At 38.9% G+C, this 19,994-nt stretch overlaps 1 protein-coding gene across 1 annotated transcript; it reads left to right on the top strand.

Moving 5' to 3' along the window:
• The first annotated feature begins 1,384 nt into the window (after positions 1–1,384).
• On the top strand, positions 1,385–13,549 carry LOC110797001 (uncharacterized). Its single transcript, XM_056842476.1, has 3 exons — positions 1,385–2,078; positions 12,642–13,432; positions 13,544–13,549. The coding sequence occupies exons 1-3, from the start codon at positions 1,385–1,387 to the stop codon at positions 13,547–13,549; spliced, it is 1,491 nt and encodes a 496-aa protein (XP_056698454.1).
• The last annotated feature ends 6,445 nt before the right edge of the window (positions 13,550–19,994 follow it).

Genomic DNA, 19,994 nt, shown 5'->3' with positions numbered 1-19,994 from the left:
ATTTAATTAGAATTGGGGATAAGATCTCTTTTCCTTGGATTGTGTGTGGGGATTTCAATAATCCTTTGAACTTTGGAGATAGATTGGGAGCTCCCATTTATGCTGTTGAAATTGAGGGTTTTAAAAATTGTGTTGGCCTGTGCGGGCTCTCTGATATTAAATCTGATGGTTGCTTTTTCACTTGGAATAATAAGCAAAGTGGTGGTGCTAGGGTCTTTAGTAAAATTGATAGAGTTTTGGGAAATGATGAATGGATGTCTAGTTTTCCAGATTCTCTTGCTCAATTTCTCCCCGATGGTCTCTTTGATCATTGTCCTGCTATTGTTTGTACTCAGAAACTTCTCCCCTCGGGTAAGAGACCTTTTAAGTACTTCAACATGTGGGGTCTTGACCCTTCTTTCTTAGACAGAGTTAAGGAGAGTTGGGATGTTCCCTTATATGGTGTCCACATGTACCAGTTGGTCTCTAGACTCAAAAGGTTAAAACATGTTCTAAAATTGTTAAACAGGGATAGTTTTAGTGATATTCAGAGAGTTGAGAATGAGGCTTTGCTTCATTTAAGGGATTGCCAAGAGAAACTGCATGCTTCTCCTGGGGATCCTTCTATATGTCTTCTCTTGAGTCTGCTGCTGCTGAGAGCTATAGAGTTTCCCATACTGATTTCCTTAGCTTCTTGAGGCAAAAAAGTAAACTTCATTGGTTAAAAGATGGTGATGCGAACACTAGTTTTTTCCATCGAAGCATTAAGTTGAGAAGACAGTTTAATAGCATCCATTCTATCCAAGATGGAAGTGGAATTTGTATTCAGTCCCCTGATGGGGTTACCAATGCTTTTGTCATGTATTATAAATCCTTGTTGGGGGCCACCCTTGATCATAGAGAACCTGTGAGGGTTTCTGTGGTTCAATTAGGCTCTATTGTTCCTGATTCTTTGCATGCTGTTCTCTGTGCTCCTTGCTCTGATGTGGATATCCAGAAAGCTATGTTCTCCATTGATGGGAATAAAGCTCCAGGTCCTGATGGCTTTACAAGTCAATTTTTCAAGGATTCTTGGTCTGTTGTTGGTCCTGATGTTTGTAATGCTGTGAAGGATTTCTTTCTTAGTGGGAAACTTTTGAGAGAAATCAATGCCACCAGCATTACGTTGGTTCCTAAAAGCTCTCACCCTACCTCTGTGATGGATTTTAGGCCTATTTCTTGTTGCTCTATGTTGCTCAAGTGTATCTCAAAGCTGTTGTGCTCTAGATTACAATTGGTTTTGTCTGATGTTATTGCTCCTACTCAAGGGGCCTTTGTTGCTGGCAGGAAGATTGTCTAAAATATTTTAGTGTGCCAAGATATTGTTAAAAGGTACACTAGGAATATTGGGTCCCCTAAGTGTATGATGAAAATCGATCTTAGGAAAGCTTATGATTCTATTTTATGGCCGTTTGTTGAGGAAATGTTGCTTGCTCTTAATTTTCCTAAGCAAATGGTTCTTTGGATCATGTCCATTGTCTCCTCCCCCATGTTCTCCATTTCTATTAATGGATCTTTGAACGGTTTTTTCCCTGGCAAACGTGGTCTTAGGCAAGGGGATCCTCTTTCTCCCTTGTTGTTTGTTATCTATATGGAATATTTGTCCAGATTGCTTATGTTTGTGGGTGGGAAACCTGAGTTTTCCTTTCATCAAAGTTGCAAAAATATGAAGTTGAACCATCTTTGTTTTGCGGATGATTTGCTTCTATTTTGCAAAGGGGATGTCCAATCAGTTAGGTTGTTACTCAGTGCTTTCTCTACTTTTTCTGCCTCTTCTGGTTTACAGGCTAATGAGGCCAAGTCTTCTATTTATGCTGCCAATGTGAAACCTGATGTGTTAGATGATTTGGTCTATCTGTCCAAATTCAAGCTTGGTAAATTGCCCTTTAATTACCTTGGAGTCCCTATTTCTTCTAAAAAGTTGAATGTGAAGGATTGTGATATTTTGGTTGATAAAATCACCTTAAGAGTGAGATCTTGGGGCTCTAAGTCTCTCTCTTATGCTGGCAGAGTGCAACTTGTGAATTTTGTGCTTCTTTCAATGCATTCCTATTGGGCTAGTATTTTTATCTTGAAGGAAATAATGCCCTTGGTCAAAGTATGCATTCTATGTTAAGTCTAATAAGTGCGGTTCAGTATTAATTAACAAGTTAATAATTCAGTGAGATCAAGTGAGCTGAATGCCTAGCTAGAGGCCGCTTCAGTTCAAGTGGAATTAATGATATTAATCCACAGGTTACTCTTGACTGAACCCGTAGGGTCACACAAATAGTACGTAAACGGATCAAGTATTTAATGGCATTAAATACTCCATCTATGGATATTCGGAATCGACGGATCTTGGTTTCAGTGGGAGCTGAGATCGTCACAGGCAAGAAATGAATGCTCCGGAAACGATGATATTGCCGGAAACGGAAATATGGATCGTATCGGAAATATAAATATTATCCAAGTCGTAGATGTTGCCGGAAACGGAAACATGGTACGTATCGGAAAATATTATCGGAAATGGAAATATTGCCGGAATCGGAAATATTGCCGGAAACGGAAAAATTGTCAGAATCGGAAATATTATCGGAATCGGAAAATAATTCCGGAAACGGAAATATTAAATATTTGTTCGAAACGGAAATTAATTCCGGAATCGGAAATATTAAATATTGTTCGTATCGGAAATGAATTCCGGAATCGGGAAATTAATCGGAAGCGTATTGTACGAATTAGCATCGGACGAGGCCTGCCAGACGAAGGCCCAGCACGAAGCCGGGCCATCGCCCAGCAAGCCAGCGCGCCACAACGCACCAGCCAAGGCTGCGCCAGGCCCACCGCAAGGCAGGCCCAGCGCGCGCCAACGCTGCGGCAGCGTGTGGGCCTCGTGGCAATGGGCTGCGAGCTCGCGGGCTGCGCGCGCGCGCATGGCGCCTCTCGTGGGCTGCTGTGCGTGCGTGTGTGTGTTGGTGTGCTATACGAATCCTAAAGCTATCAGGTTTCGACATATGATTAAATTCCTAAACCTAAAAGGATGAATTAATTAAATAAGAATTCTATTAGGATTCTAGTTTAATTAATTCGTATCCTAATAGGATTACAATTCCCTTTCCATACCTCTATAAATAAAGGCCTAGGGTCATTATTTTGTATAGAGTATTCAAGTATTCAAAGTGATTTTTGAGAGCAAAAATTCAGTCATACAATTGCCTATATTAGCCGAAAATTCTAAGTACCTTAAGGGCGATCCTAGTTGATCAAGCTTAAGGCGGATCCGGACGTGCTGTGGACTATCTACGGAGGGACGACACTTGGAGTCCTAAAGACTTGTTCTTGTTCGGTTCGGGCGCAGCTAGGGAAGGCACTCAACAAAGTGTATGCATCTAAACTATGCTAAATGAGTATGTGTAAATAATATGCTTTCCTGGCTTTATGGTTTTTCCGCATGATTTATGAATTGTCATATGTATCATAACCTAACAGTGGTATCACGAGCCTCTTATTATTTTCATAATCTAAATTGCATGAACATGGTTAAATATTACAAATTTGCTAGAATTAAAAGGGTGATTAATTTTCGTAATTGTTAATTAATTGCAAATTGCGTTTATTTAATTATACGTACGCAGTTTTTCGGCAGTTTCTTCGTTACTCATCCAAATCGAGTGATTTTTGTGTCAATTCCGCATGTAAAAGGCATTCTAAAATTTTGACAAAAATAATATTTTTCGGCCGAACCCAGAATTCTCAAATTCGAAGCCTAACTATGACTTTTCGGAGGTTTTAGTTTTTCGAATGCAAAATTTCGTAATTTTAAGATGTTAAATTAAATATTTGCGATTCTTGTTGATAAATCTTGAATTTTTGATTGACCTACTGTATATGTTTAACAAGTTTGAATGCCTAGCCTTGTTAATTATGCAATCTAATTTGTAATTATGATTAATTTGTTGAAAATTGGAATAATTTAGAATTAATTTGATTTTCATAATTAGTTATAATTTAATTAGATACCTATGATTAAAAACCACCATAAAAGTTGTAAATTTATGTTAAATTTTAAATTTTTATGACCTAGACTTGAATCCATGTTAATCGGAAATCAGTTAAATAATAAATTTTCGATTTTTCGCCCTAAAATTATGAAATTAATATTATTTATTAATTTGTCATTAATTTTGAATATAAATTTTAAATTTTTATGCGATTCGCTCATATAACTTGCACGCACAAAGCAATGGACGCTACGTGTTACCCTTAAGGGGTGTTGTATAGTGCGGGCATGTGACGACGAGCAAGGGAGCTCGTCGCCCATGCGGTACGAATGCAATGAGCAAGGCCATGGTGCACGAGCGCAAGGCAGCAGCCCTGCCTTGTGTCGTGGGCTGTGTGCGATGGGCGAATGGGCGAGGGCGAGAGCAAGGCACGAGCAGTCGCGTGTGGGCAGCAAGCGAGCTGCGCCACAACGCGCACTGCCTCGCGCAAGCATGCGGAGCCTCGCGCGCAGCGAGCGCTAGTGTGCGTGCGACGAGCGCTGCGCTCAGCGATGGCGTGCAGCGTGCTTGTTGCGACGTGCGACGAGCGCTGCGCCCAGCGATGGCGAGCAGCTTGCTTGTTGCGACGTGCGACGAGCGCTGCGCCAAGCGATGGGCTGCGGCAGCACGTTTGTTGCGTCGAGCGCTGGCGCGCGCAGCGAGCACCAGCTCGCGTGATGCCTTGCGATGGTGAGCAGCAGCGATGCGACGCAGCGCATGGGCTGCGCGCACATGGCCAGCGATGGCTGTGTGCGTGTGGCCCATGGGCGTGCGTTGCGTGGGATTGTTGCGTTGCGATTAGATCGTTTTGAAATTTTAATTTGAAATTTTCAGTTTACGTAATTTTAATTAATTTTAAAATTAATAATTTAAATTATTTTCTTGGATTTTAATTTTGAATATTGTAATTATAATAAATTTTATTTATTCTAATTATTTTACTAAAATTAAAATCATGAATTAATTTAAATACGACTGAAATTAAATTAAACTTTTTGGATTCAATTATAAATTTATATGAGCTTTAAATTTTAATTAAATTTGTATGTTTCCGGTTAGACTAGAAATACATTTTTATGTTTAAAATTAGTAAAGCATATGAATTTATTGGTTTAAGTGGGAGCTCTTTTTAGTCATAAACTCTTGATTAGGTCTACAAATCCTTAAGGTTAAAACAACTTGATTAGAATTAATAAGGACTGAATAATTTGTAGATTATTGGTGCCCTTGATTAATTGCTGCAAATGTTTATGTGATGCATAATGTGTTTTACTAACCAGCTATGTGGGCCATTCATGATAATGAATGGGTGAATGATATATATTGTATATGTACTGTTTTGCAGGTTATGAAGTGACTAGTATGGCCCAAATAGGATAGAAAATATGGTCTGCGTACCATTAATTTGAATGTAATTGGTCTAAAGTACCAAAGTTGTTTTTCAATTCAAATATGGTCTGCGTACCATCAAATAGTTGTAATTAGTTTTAATTATAGCTTATCCTATTTGAAGAAAATGGTGCCTCCCACGGAGATTTTCAAGACGGACTTTGAAGTTAAAGCTTCAAGATGAAGTCGGGCCATACTAGATCACATTTATCTTATGCATGTTTTAAGTTATTTATTGCTTTTAAATATGTCTTAAAATGCATGAGATCAAAAGCTTGATTATGTTGCATGATTAAGGATTTTAGTTCACTTAAAATCTAACCAACATAGTAAGAGCCTTAAGTTCCAAACTTAAAAATTGAGTTAAAAGGTGCCATGCCAAAATATACACTTGCTTGGATATCCTTTACATCAATCTAGTAATAGTTTTCGCTCAGCGAGGTGTTACTTATTGGTCCTAAAGGGGCAAGGTACACAAATAATTGTGAGTACATGTTAGTTTTGGTGAAACTCAACGATATAAGTAAGGAGTCCTTTTATGTCGTGGCAAAATCGATAGGTTTACCTAATAAGTTCTTAGACGTACCTATCAACCAAGAATAGTTTCTAGACTATTAGCAAAAGGCTTTTGCTTACCTAAGATGTTTTAGGATTAAGTCGACAAACTGTGCTTAGTTCTTCAATGATTTTAGGATCTTGGAATCATTTTATTCACACCTGCCGGAACACATAACTTGAATAAAATGCTTAATGAACATTGAATTATGCATGTATGCTAGAATTTAAGTTTATTAAGAGAAACTGTGAATGGTTATTTATTTGTTTATTCTTTACAATTGTAGTTTTAACTATGGCAAACAACAATCAAAACATCATCATGGGTTCTGAGCTTATGGTCAAGCTGAACCTGGCAAATTTTCTTGAATGGGAAGCTAAGCTAGTTGAAATAGTCAAACTCAATGGACTTGAGTATGTACTATCACATCCCATGCCAAGCTACTATGCCAGAGACATGACCCCTGAGAGATTTTACGCCTGGGATGCGGATCTCAAAAAGGTTATGAGTCTCATGCTGAACAATTTCCCTGATGATTGGGCTAGAAGGTTTGTAGCCTATGAACCTTTTACGCTCATCAAGAATCTGAGGGATATCTGTCGTGGAAGCACGGAGGACATGGACCTGAACGTCCATGAGTTGATTGAATCAATGTCTGGTCTAAAGGTTAGTTCTCCCAACAGGTGTTATAGGATGGAAGTCCAAGAAACACATGTTCAGCTCCTTCGCATTAAACAGAGGGTAGGCGTCCCACTAAGGTTCCATGTGGATCTTATGCGTTCATACTTTGATCGCCTAAGTCTACTAGGAACACCAATAAGAGAAAGGATGGCAGTCTCTATCTTGCTCAATTCACTACACAATGGGTTTGGTCGCTTCAAGCAACTATACCTAAGTGAACCAAGAGAAGAAACAGTTGCAGAATTTGTTCACCTTGTCAGAAAGGCTGAAATAATACTGGACTGTGAAGCCAAAGATTTACTCAAGGCTAGAAAGAGACCGTTCAAGAAAAGTGGAAAGTCCAAGGGCGATGCTAAATCAAAGCAGGACAAGTCCACATCAAGCTGTCTTTATTGTGATGGAATAGGCCATTACAAAAGAGAATGTCCAAAGCTAAAGGAAGATCAGAAGAACGGAACAGTCGTTCCATCTTCAGGTATTTTCGTTATAGACTGTATACTTGCTAATTCAACTTCTTGGGTATTAGATACAGGTTGTGGCTCACACTTATGTTCCAATCCACAGGGACTAAGAAGAAGTAGAAAGTTAAGCAAGGGTGAAGTCGACCTACGAGTGGGAAATGGAGCACGGATTGCTGCATTAGCTTTAGGAACTTATTATTTATCGTTGCCCTCCGGGCTAGTTTTGGAACTGGAAGAGTGTTTCCATGTTCCAAGTCTTACTAAAAACATCATTTCTGTTTCTTGCTTAGATGCTAAGGGATTTTCCTTTTTAATAAAAGACAATAGTTGTTCGTTTTATTTCAAAGAGATGTTTTATGGATCTGCTAGATTAGTCAATGGACTTTAATTATTAGATCACGACAAACAAGTATATAACATAAATACCAAAAAGGCCAAAAAGGATGATTCAGATCTCACCTATCTGTGGCATTGTCGATTAGGCCATATAAACTTGAAACGCTTAGAAAGACTTCAAAATGAAGGAATTCTAGAACCATTTGACTTAGAGGATTATGGTAAATGCGAATCATGTTTACTTGGCAAAATGACAAATCAACCTTTCTCTAAAGTTGGAGAAAGAGCAAATGAACTATTGGGTTTAATCCATACAGATGTATGTGGACCAATGAGTACAAATGCTAGAGGTGGTTTCAGCTACTTTATCACTTTCACTGATGACTTCAGTAGATATGGTTATGTCTACCTAATGAAGCATAAGTCTGAATCCTTTGACAAATTCAAGGAATTTCAGAGTGAAGTAGAGAATCAATTAGGCAAGAAGATTAAGGCACTGCGGTCTGACAGAGGCGGTGAATATCTGAGCTATGAATTTGATGACCATCTGAAAGAATGTGGAATTCTATCAGAATTGACTCCTCCTGGAACACCACAATGGAACGGTGTGTCGGAACGGAGGAACAGAACCTTGCTAGACATGGTCAGGTCAATGATGGGTCAGGCCAAACTTCCATTAGTATTTTGGGGACATACACTAAATACAGCTGCACTCACTATAAATAGAGCTCCGTCTAAAGCTGTCGAAAAGACTCCATATGAATTATGGTTTGGAAAGCCTCCAAATGTGTCTTTTCTTAAGATTTGGGGATGTGAAGTATACGTCAAACGATTAATTTCAGACAAACTTCATCCAAAATCTGACAAATGTATCCTTGTGGGCTATCCAAAGGAAACAAAGGGGTATTACTTCTACAATACATCTGAGAACAAGGTGTTTGTTGCTCGAGATGGTGTCTTTTTGGAGAAAGATCACATTTCCAAAATGACAAGTGGGAGAAAAGTAGACCTCGAAGAAATTCGAGTCGAACAACAAACTCTAGAGAATGCTCAAGATGACATTCAGGATGAAGCTCAGAGATCTTTAGAAGAATCTGGTAAAAATCATGGTCAATCTTGAAATGTTACCCCGCGTAGATCGCAAAGATATAGATCTCAACCGGAAAGGTACTTAGGTATTTTGACGAACGAGAGCTATGACGTTCTATTACTTGAAAGTGATGAACCTGCGACTTACAAACAAGCTATGACGAGCCCTAGCTCCAAGTAATGGCAAGAAGCCATGCAATCTGAATTAGACTCCATGTCTGAAAACCAAGTATGGGATTTGGTCGATTTGCCAGATGGCTACCAAGCCATTGGAAGCAAATGGGTTTTCAAACTGAAAAAGGACAAGGATGGGAAACTTGAAGTTTTCAAAGCTAGATTGGTTGCAAAAGGTTACAGGCAAGTCCACGGTGTGGATTACGATGAAACCTTTTCACCAGTTGCAATGCTAAAGTCTATTCGGATAATGTTAGCAATCGCTGCATATTACGATTACGAAATATGGCAGATGGATGTCAAAACTGCTTTCTTAAACGGCGTTTTAACAGAAACTGTGTTTATGACACAACCTGAAGGTTTTGAGGATCCAAAGAATGCTAAAAAGGTATGCAAGCTAAAGAAGTCAATCTACGGATTGAAGCAGGCATCCAGAAGCTGGAATATACGTTTTGATGAAGCAGTCAGTGACTTTGGTTTCATCAAGAACGCAGACGAATCTTGTGTATACAAGAAGGTCAGTGGGAGCAAAATTGTTTTCCTAGTATTATATGTCGACGACATATTACTTATCGGAAATGACATTCCTATGTTGAACTCTGTCAAGATTTGGCTTGGGAAATGTTTTTCGATGAAAGATCTAGGAGAAGCACAGTACATATTGGGCATCAAGATTTACAGAGATAGATCTAAAAGGATGATTGGACTTAGTCAAAGCACTTATATCAATAAGGTGCTTGATAGGTTCAAGATGGCGGACTCCAAGCGAGGCTACCTACCCATGTCTCATGGAATAACTCTAAGCAAGACTCAGTGCCCAAAAACACTTGATGAGCGTAGACGAATGAATGGGATTCCATATGCATCATTGATTGGTTCAATAATGTATGCTATGATATGTACACGCCCGGATGTTGCGTACGCACTCAGTGCTACGAGCAGATACCAGTCAGACCCAGGAGAGGTGCATTGGACTGCTGCCAAGAATATTCTGAAGTACCTGAAAAGGCACAAAGATGACTTCCTGGTCTATGGTGGAGATGATGAATTAATTGTTAAAGGCTATACAGACGCAAGTTTCCAAACCGACAAAGATGATTTCAAATCACAGTCTGGGTTTGTCTTTTGCCTCAACGGAGGTGCAGTAAGCTGGAAAAGTGCTAAGCAAAGCACCATTGCGGATTCTACAACTGAAGCGGAGTACATTGCTGCACATGAAGCAGCAAAGGAAGCTATATGGCTAATGAAGTTCATAGGTGAACTTGGTGTAGTCCCCTCCATTAAAGGACCAATAGCCCTGTATTGTGATAATAACGGAGCTATTGCACAGGCAGGAGCCTAGACACCACCAAAGAGTCAAGCATGTACTTCGTAGATTTCACCTTCTACGAGAGTTCGTTGAAAGAAAAGAAGTCGAGATAAACAAGATTGGAACTGATGACAACCTATCAGATCCATTGACTAAACCTCTGCCGCAGGCGAAGCACAACTCGCACACTGCAGCTATGGGAATCAAGCATATTGGAGAATGGCTTTGATATCCCTGTTTAATGTTTTAAAGTTTTAGAGTTTAAATCTTTGTAAAACATTATTGGTTAATCATTCACAACAAATGAAAAGAATTCATTTTTCCATTTAATTTGTGGTTTATTAAATGATGAGTCCCTTCAATTTGACGATATATTCAAGATAGACTGTCAGGAAAATTCCTGTGACTAAGAAATGTCTATCAAGTGAACTTGAATGTCAAAGGTTGAAAATGGTCCCTAGTCGGAGTTTTCTATAAAATTGGACGCATAGAAAACGTTAGACGATTAGAATGCAAGATGACTAGTAGTTCTGTTTCTTGAACTATGTGGACATGGCAATGTCATAATCATTTGCATAGATACTTACTTTGGGAAGACTAGTATCGGACAAGACCTATGAAACTTTACTGTAAGAGATGAAAATCTGTCATAAGTAAATTTCATTAAAATTATTAGACACTAAATCCTCAATACCTGAGTGATTTGAGATAACTTGTTTGAGAACTGGTTGCTTTGACGTTGACCAACCGTCGCACCGTAAAAGGAGGCTATAAAGGCAACGCTCAGGTAATCACTTATCAAACGAAGTCTAATCTCAAGATCGCAAGATTGGGATTGTCCTCCCATAAATCGGGATGAGATGCTTAAAAGTTGTACAAGGCCACTCGGAGAGCTAGAAACTGTGAAATGCATGGCCGTGCTCGGATGAATCATAGGCTATGATTATCTGTCTATTTGATCAGTTGAACTCTGAAACCGAGGAACACCTCTGGACATAATAAGGATGGAAACTCTTACCTTATGTTCAAGAGCAAGCATCGAGCGACAAAGGAATTAGGAAATGCACACTTGTCCCTAAGGACAAGTGGGAGACTGGAGGAAATAATGCCCTTGGTCCAAGTATGCATTCTATGTTAAGTCTAATAAGTGCGGTTCAGTATTAATTAACAAGTTAATAATTCAGTGAGATCAAGTGAGCTGAATGCCTAGCTAGAGGCCGCTTCAGTTCAAGTGGAATTAATGATATTAATCCACAGCTTACTCTTGACTGAACCCGTAGGGTCACACAAATAGTACGTAAACGGATCAAGTATTTAATGGCATTAAATACTCCATCTATGGATATTCGGAATCGACGGACCTTGGTTTCAGTGGGAGCTGAGATCGTCACAGGCAAGAAATGAATGCTCCGGAAACGATGATATTGCCGGAAACGGAAATATGGATCGTATCGGAAATATAAATATTATCCAAGTCGTAGATGTTGCCGGAAACGGAAACATGGTACGTATCGGAAAATATTATCGGAAATGGAAATATTGCCGGAATCGGAAATATTGCCGGAAACGGAAATATTGTCAGAATCGGAAATATTATCGGAATCGGAAAATAATTCCGGAAACGGAAATATTAAATATTTGTTCGAAACGGAAATTGATTCCGGAATCGGAAATATTAAATATTGTTCGTATCGGAAATGAATTCCGGAATCGGGAAATTAATCGGAAGCGTGTCGTACGAATTAGCATCGGACGAGGCCTGCCAGACGAAGGCCCAGCACGAAGCCGGGCCATCTCCCAGCAAGCCAGCGCGCCACAACGCACCAGCCAAGGCTGCGCCAGGCCCACCGCAAGGCAGGCCCAGCGCGCGCCAACGCTGCGGCAGCGTGTGGGCCTCGTGGCAATGGGCTGCGAGCTCGCGGGCTGCGCGTGCGCGCATGGCCCCCCTCGTGGGCTGTTGTGCGTGCGTGTGTGTGTTGGTGTGCTATACGAATCCTAAAGCTATCAGGTTTCGACATATGATTAAATTCCTAAACCTAAAAGGATGAATTAATTAAATAAGAATTCTATTAGGATTCTAGTTTAATTAATTCGTATCCTAATAGGATTACAATTCCCTTTCCATACCTCTATAAATAAAGGCCTAGGGTCATTATTTTGTATAGAGTATTCAAGTATTCAAAGTGATTTTTGAGAGCAAAAATTCAGTCATACAATTGCCTATATTAGCCGAAAATTCTAAGTACCTTAAGGGCGATCCTAGTTGGTCAAGCTTAAGGCGGATCCGGACGTGCTGTGGACTATCTACGGAGGGACGACACTTGGAGTCCTAAAGACTTGTTCTTGTTCGGTTCGGGCGCAGCTAGGGAAGGCACGCAACAAAGTTTATGCATCTAAACTATGCTAAATGATTATGTGTAAATAATATGCTTTCCTGGCTTTATGGTTTTTCCGCATGATTTATGAATTGTCATATGTATCATAACCTAACATATCTTGCCTAAAACCATTTGGAAAAAAGTAGTGGCTGTGTGTAGGAATTTTTTATGGGAAGGAAAAGTTGTTGGGTTTAGAGTTCCCCTTGTTGCCTGGGATTTGGTTTGCAGACCTAAGACTGCTGGTGGCCTTGGTGTTCACAACATTTTTAGTTGGAACACCGCTTCTGTTGCTAAATATGTGTGGGATGTTGCCTTTAAAGCTGATTGTTTTGTGGGTCAAGTGGGTGGATCATGTTTATATGAAAGGTGCTGATTGGTGGAGCTATTCTCCATCGAAATCAGCAAGTTGGTATTGGAGATCCATTTGCTCTGTCAGGAACATTATGGCTACAGGGTATGGAGGTAACGCTTGGGCTCAACACCCAAGTGGGCTCTGCTCTGTTAGCTCTGGTTACAAATGGCTGCAAGGTCCCTATTTTAAGGTAAACTGGCATAGGTGGGTTTGGAATAGGCTGAATGTGCCTCGTCATAGTTTCATATGCTGGTTAGGTGTTCTAGGTTGGCTGCGTACAGCTGCTAACCTGTTCACCATTGGGGTCAGTGCTGATGACAAGTGCACCATCTGTGCTCAACTCCCTGAGACCCACACTCGTCTCTTTTTTGAGTGTTCTTATAGCAGGAACATTATTAGCTTGATTAAGACTTGGTTGAATATCACATGTTCTAGTTTGCAATTTAATCACCTTTGTAGGTGGATTGCTCGAACCAGATTATCTAAATTCCAGAAAGCAACCATGTACGCTGGCCTGTGTGCTTGTTTATATCAAGTTTGGATGGTACGGAATGAAGTGTTATGGGACAAACGTGTGCAGACAGTTAGCAGCTCTATTTTGAAGATTCAAGCTGATGTTAAAGGGCGAATTCGCTCTATTTTGCCTAAGTATATGAGCAGTACTGATGTAATAGTTTTTGGTGCAAATGAGCCACAAGGGCGGGGATGAGAATCGATCCCAGGATCACCTGGAACCGGGATGGATGCTCTAACCAACTGAGCTATCCATCACTCTCAGTACTGATGTAATGTGGTTTGAAGCTTTGTAATTTTTAATAGTCTTTTAGTGTTTTTTGGTCCATGTTTGGTTGTAAAACGTTTCTCAGATTGTGTCTATTTGGGCTTGGCCTCGTAGACATAATCTAGTTTTGTGCTTTCTTGATTAATTCAATTATTACTTTTAGCAAAAAAAAAAAGTTTTCCGGCAAGACTCCCCCCCATTGTTCATACTCAAGGTATATACGTTCCAAGAGTTTTGAAGCTCATTCGGGTTGCACTTTACGTTATTTAGTATTTTATGCACATGGTGAACTCAAGACATAACAACAAGACATAAAATACAAGCAACCAAACAATGACACTTCATTTTAAAACTTTAGGACTTGTGATCAAACATAGGACTCAAGTGATATTACTCCCATTGTTCCTTCACAATATGCTATTGAGATAACCCGACATTGCCAGTTAACAAGCGGGGTGTGCACAAGGCACGAATAGTCCTTAGTTCAATTCACATAAACTTCCCAAACATATTCTACACATCGGTATAATAAATAATGCACTGCGGCACAATTACTTGGCTTAAAGTATGCAAGACATCCCGTACAATAGCATAAACATAATCCTTGCATGTGAAACACTCATACATGCATATAAACTGGAATAACATGCTTGACATAATTCAACGGTTATAAATGGTCACAACATGACTGTTCACATAGGCTTCATAATTCAACAATAAACCATAACATGCTTGTTCACAAATCAAACATGAATTCCATAATACTTCAATTCACATGATTCACAAATAATAATCTTCACATAGTTCTCATGTAGTTGGTGGTCACCCTAGACATGTACGTACCTTGAATATCTAAGTATGAGGGTCACTTTGCGAATCACAGTCAAGGCTAGAAATCACCTCCAAACCGGCCTATAGCACGGTACAATCACGAATTTGATGTGATTGGGCGCAAAAGAATTATTCGGAACACAACAACAACACACACAACACACGAGTGCGTGTGTTGTGCGCGGCAGCAAGGGAAGCATTTTGTAACACCCCCGATTTACTAACCTTAAATAAATAAGAAATATAAAAGACTTTATAAAAATTGCGGAAGCTTACACCTATATCGGAGATATTACTGCCACACTTGACCACATAGTCAAGTGCTAAGCCTTACAAAACTCAAACTATTACAACTCAATTACTATGTGATCTATTTACAACCGTACAACTGTCATAAAAGATTAAACGGTAACACTTGAGCTCCTTTAACTTCTAAAGACAGCCCTTCACGATCAATCTGCTCTAATCATCTTGACTGCTCACCATAGAGGACAAATTCCAAAAGGATCGTCGCAGGGCCACCATAAGAAAAAGACATGGCCGCAAACACACATAAAAAATAAACACACGTCAGCAAAAAGCTGAGTAATCACCTGTAATATACAAAAACATACTAATGTAGAATATATAATAAAGGCTCATGTAAACAATGTAGTATGAAACTACATTTCAAGTATGATCCCAAAGATAAAACTAACTCCATACTCTATGGAAACTATAACTCTTCTCTTCATGTGAACCTCAAATATATTGATATGATCTTTTCCTCTACTAAACGTACTCAAACCAATAGGTGCCATATTTGCTCTTTGTTCTATACCTAGCCTTGGACATGGGTAATTCGAATAATAAACCAACAAGTATAAAAACTTGAAACTCTCAATAGCTACTAGAAAGACTCTCTGAGTCAAGTCCACTTTTGGACCAAATCCCACTATGGGGATTTTAAGAAAATAATAAAGATTGTATCTTGCTCCTCTACTAATTGTTATCATCTCCTTACCAAACATGCCAAGAACTAGGGTATATAACGATGAGCCTCAAACCAAGAATATATAATTATTCTCAACCTTCCCCTCATAATATGATCAAAACCCATTACCAGACAATATTGATTCTTCCCAATAATGGCACAAGTTCCTAAAGTAATCCGAAACATAACAACGTAATTCGATCCTCTATATACTTCTCCAACGTTACTCTTCTTTCGTGATAAATCTTGTACCAAAAATTACTCTCACTTGATCTCTACATAATAATACCACTAACTCCAAAACCTTATCTCACTTTAACCTATTTTTCAAAAGAAATTTACGGAACTTTAACAATTCCTAAGCTATAATACGGTAAAACTCTAGCTATTAAAACACATATATTATAATATAAATCAAACAATCTACTCATAAATATATATATTCAAACAAAACACTTACGCATATGAACACAAGATAAGAGTTCACCTAATAAATAGTCAATCTCAATCATATATTAAAAATACAATTACAGATAGAGTAAATAATGAATCTCATAATATTATACAACTTCAAGAGATAAACGTGTGCATATTACGTATAATAATTAATTTACACAAACAACTGAAAAGATTAGGTGCGTGTGATTACCTTCCATGACGAAAAATATATAATCGAACATCGAAACTAGTACAGAAGAGCATGTATCGACTCATTCGGTCATATTGGCGACATCTTAATTTATTTGCTCAATGAAAACTTGTCGATGGGAAAATATGACACAAGGAACAGGAAGCTTAGAGGAAATTGGGTTGATCATGAAAAGGTAATTCATGGTGATGATGATAATCAAAATATCAAGAATGATTAATGAAGTAGGCAAGAAGATGAATATAACGGAAACTCACGCAAGCAACACTAAACCCAGGGAGAACGGCTGACACAAAAGGGTAAACGTAATTTTAGGGTTAACAGAATATATATAGGTGCTCATAATAAGAGTTATACTAAAATTAAAATAGCTTTAGTAAACTTTTGGAAATTATTAAAAGAGACTAACTAACAAGTAAAATTCATTATTAGTAACTATAACTTTACTTCTACTATAAAATATATTTTACGAAATCATAAAATATTGGGATATTACACGGCAGCAAGTCGAGGCTTCGGCTCGGCGCAGCAGGCACAAGGGAAGAGAGAAAGAGATGCGAGTGTGAGGGTGAGTGTGAGTGTGGGAGAGGATGGGCGCAACACTCGACAACAACAACACGCAGCAACAACACTCAACGTTGCTACTGTGCGATGAGAGAGGGACAGAGGGGTGCGAGAGGCATGAGAGCTAGAACAAGAGAGAGTGAGGGCGAGTGTGCAAGAGGCGAGGCAGCCGTGTGCACGAGGGTACGTCACAACAACAGCAACGAGCAAGGATGCTCGGCTGCGTGTGTGCGGGCAAGAGGGAGGGACAGACGAAGAGAGCAAAAGAGAGGAGAGAGAGATTTCTGAATTTTTGTGAGGGGATCAAGTGAAGGGAGGGGTCTTATTTATAGGTTTCTAGTACCTAGTGGGCTTAGGTTAGGGTTTTGCATTGGGCTTTGGAATTGGGTTTAAGTTAGAATTAAATACTTAAAAGCTTTGTCCCAACTGAATTGGATTGGGCTCGGAATTTAATTAAAATAGTTTTGAAATACGGCCCAATAATTTTCGACTTAAATACTAAAATAATAAATTCATTTAATTTTTATTTCGAAGTTAAATAAAAATAATAAATATTTTATTTAATTAAAAACCACACTTAAATGCATATTAAATGCAATTTAAATTCTAAAATTCATAAAAATACTTTATAAATACATTAAAATATATTTATAAATTCAGAAAAAATACGAGGTATTACAGTCTACCCTCCTTAAAAGAAGTTTCATCCCGAAACTTGGGCACAGAAATCACAATTTGAAACTAAAACTTGAGACTTTATGAGACTTTATTGCGTTTTCTTTGCAAAAAAAAATTATTTGTTGTACTCTTTAAGTAATTCAACATGACAATATGAAGTTCAATTTCAATAAAAAGCACTAAATTAAGCACAAAATAAGGGAAAATAAGGTAAAAAGTGCGAAATTCTACCGCACTCTACCCCCCTTAAAAGAAACGAGTTACGGTCCCGTAACTCAACTAACGTTGGGAAAAAGCTCTGGATATTTCTTTCTCATTTCTTCCTCGGCTTCCCAGGTAGCTTCTTCAGATTCTTGGTTAGACCACAACACTTTAACAATCTTAACATCCTTAGTCCGCGTACTACGCACTTGACTATCAAGTATTTTGACTGGTCTTTCCTCAAAGGTCAAACATTGGTCTAATTCTATGGTCTCCGGTTGCAACACATGCGACTTACCCGGGATATACTTCCTTAATTGAGATATGTGTAACACATTGTGCGCTCTATGCAAGTCCATGGGAAAGGCTAGCCTATATGCTACCTTTCCTATCCGTTCCAGGATCTCATATGGGCCTATGTACTTTGGGATAAGCTTTCCTTTCTTCCCAAATCTCATTACACCTTTCATTGGTGAAACTTTGAGCAACACTTTGTCACCTATTTGGAACTCTTCATCCCTACGCTTCAAGTCTGCATAACTCTTTTGGCGATCCTGCGCCGCTTGAATCTTGGATTGAATAGTTCTAACTTGGTTCATTGTGTCCTCTATCAACTGAGGTCCTAACACGACGGTCTCACTAATGTCACTCCAACATAAGGGACTTCTACATTTTCGTCTATATAAGGCCTCAAATGGTGTCATTCCTATACTGACATGATAGCTATTATTCTATGAGAATTCAATAAGATCTAGACTATCTTCCCATCCTCCTTGGAAATCTATGACACAAGCTCTAAGCATATCCTCAAGTGTCTGAATAGTCCTTTTCGTTTGTTCATCTGTGGCTGGATGAAACGCAGTACTAATTTTCAATGTTGTACCAAATTTCTTCTGCACACTTTTCCAGAAGTTCGAAAGAAACCCTGAATCCCTATCTGATACGATATCCTTATGAACTCCATATAATCTCACAACATACTTAATGTAAGGCTTGACAAGTTTTTCCATCTTCCAGGTTTCCTTCATTGGTATAAACACTATTGACTTAGTCAATCTATCTACCACTACCCAAATGGTATCATTTCCGGTTCTTGACTTGGATAAACAAGTGACAAAGTCCATTGAAATACAATCCCACTTCCAGCTTGAAATTTCTAATGGCTGGACCTTTACTTGAGGTCTCCTATGTTCTATCTTGACTTTCTGACAGGTCAAGCATCTTGCTACAAATTCAGCTACGTCATTCTTCATCCTTGGCCACCAATATACCTTTTTCAGATCCTTATACAACTTGTCACCACCCGGGTGAACAGAATATGGTGTATTATGACCTTCTTTCATCAACCTTTCCTTCAATTAACCACACTTTTAAGGCACACACCACCTTCCTTTGTACCTCAAGCTTACATCCTCGTGGATCTTGAAATCCGTTTCTTTTCCTTGCGAAATCTTTTCCTTGATTTGCTTCACTTAACATCTCCAGCCTGATTCTCTTTGATTTCATCAAACACTGGCGGTTGGTTAGTTAATGCATTCATCATTCCTTCCAGACATTCACCACTCACGATTTCCAAATTCAATCTTTGCATATCCTTGCACAATTCGTTAGCAACTACTAACGTATTCACACTATGGCTCGATTTCCTACTTAAGGCATCTGCAACTATATTTGCTTTTCATTCGTGATATTAGATGTCCAAATCATAATCCTTAATCAATTCTAACCACCTTCTTTGACGCATATTCAGATCCTTCTGTGTGAAAATATACTTCAAACTCTTGTGATCTGTGAATATCTTACATTTCACACCATACAGATAGTGTCTCCATATCTTCAATGCAAACACTATGGCTGCTAGTTCTAAGTCATGGGTAGGGTAATTGGATTCATATGGTTTCAACTGTCTTGACTCATACGCAATCACCTTCCCGTTATGCATCAAAACACACCCTAAACCATTCTTAGATGCATCACTGTAAACATCATATGTACCACTTTCATTTGGCAGAGTTAGCACTGGCGCGGCTGTCAATCACGTCTTCATGGCTTGGAATGCTTCTTCACACTTATCATTCCACTCAAACTTAGCTTCTTTCTTCATCAAAGTATTCATTGGTTTGGCTATCCTAGAAAAATCTTGCACGAAACGCCTATAATATCCAGCTAAACCAAGAAAGCTTCGAATATCCGAGACACTCTTAGGTGTAGGCCATTCAATAACTGCTTTGATCTTTGCAGGATCCACTGCAACTCCTTCCTTAGACACAAAGTGTCCCAAAAATGCAACCTTCTCCAGCCAAAGTTCAGACTTCGAGAATTTGGCGTACAACTGGTTGTCTCTCAACGTACTCAACACAGACCTTAAGTGTTCATCATGATCTTCTTCACTCTTTGAATACACAAGGATATCATCTATGAAACCACTACAAACTTTTCCAAGAATGCATGGAATACTCGGTTAATTAAGTCCATAAAGATAGCAGGTGCATTAGTTAACCCAAAAGGCATAACAGTGAACTCATAATGACCATATCTAGCTAGTCCTAAAT

Source organism: Spinacia oleracea, chromosome 4 (assembly GCF_020520425.1).
Source record: "Spinacia oleracea cultivar Varoflay chromosome 4, BTI_SOV_V1, whole genome shotgun sequence".
NCBI classification, from domain to species: Eukaryota; Viridiplantae; Streptophyta; class Magnoliopsida; order Caryophyllales; family Amaranthaceae; genus Spinacia; species Spinacia oleracea.
Note: the sequence above shows the minus strand (reverse complement) of the source record. Positions and strands in the feature narration are given on the sequence as shown.

Coding starts and splice junctions, on each gene's coding strand:
- LOC110797001 (XM_056842476.1), top strand. CDS start 1,385: ATGAAAATCGATCTTAGGAAAGCTTATGATTCTATTTTATGGCCGTTT. Junction 2,079..12,641: donor AATGCATTCCTATTGGGCTA/GTATTTTTATCT, acceptor TTTGGTTTGCAG/ACCTAAGACTGCTGGTGGCC.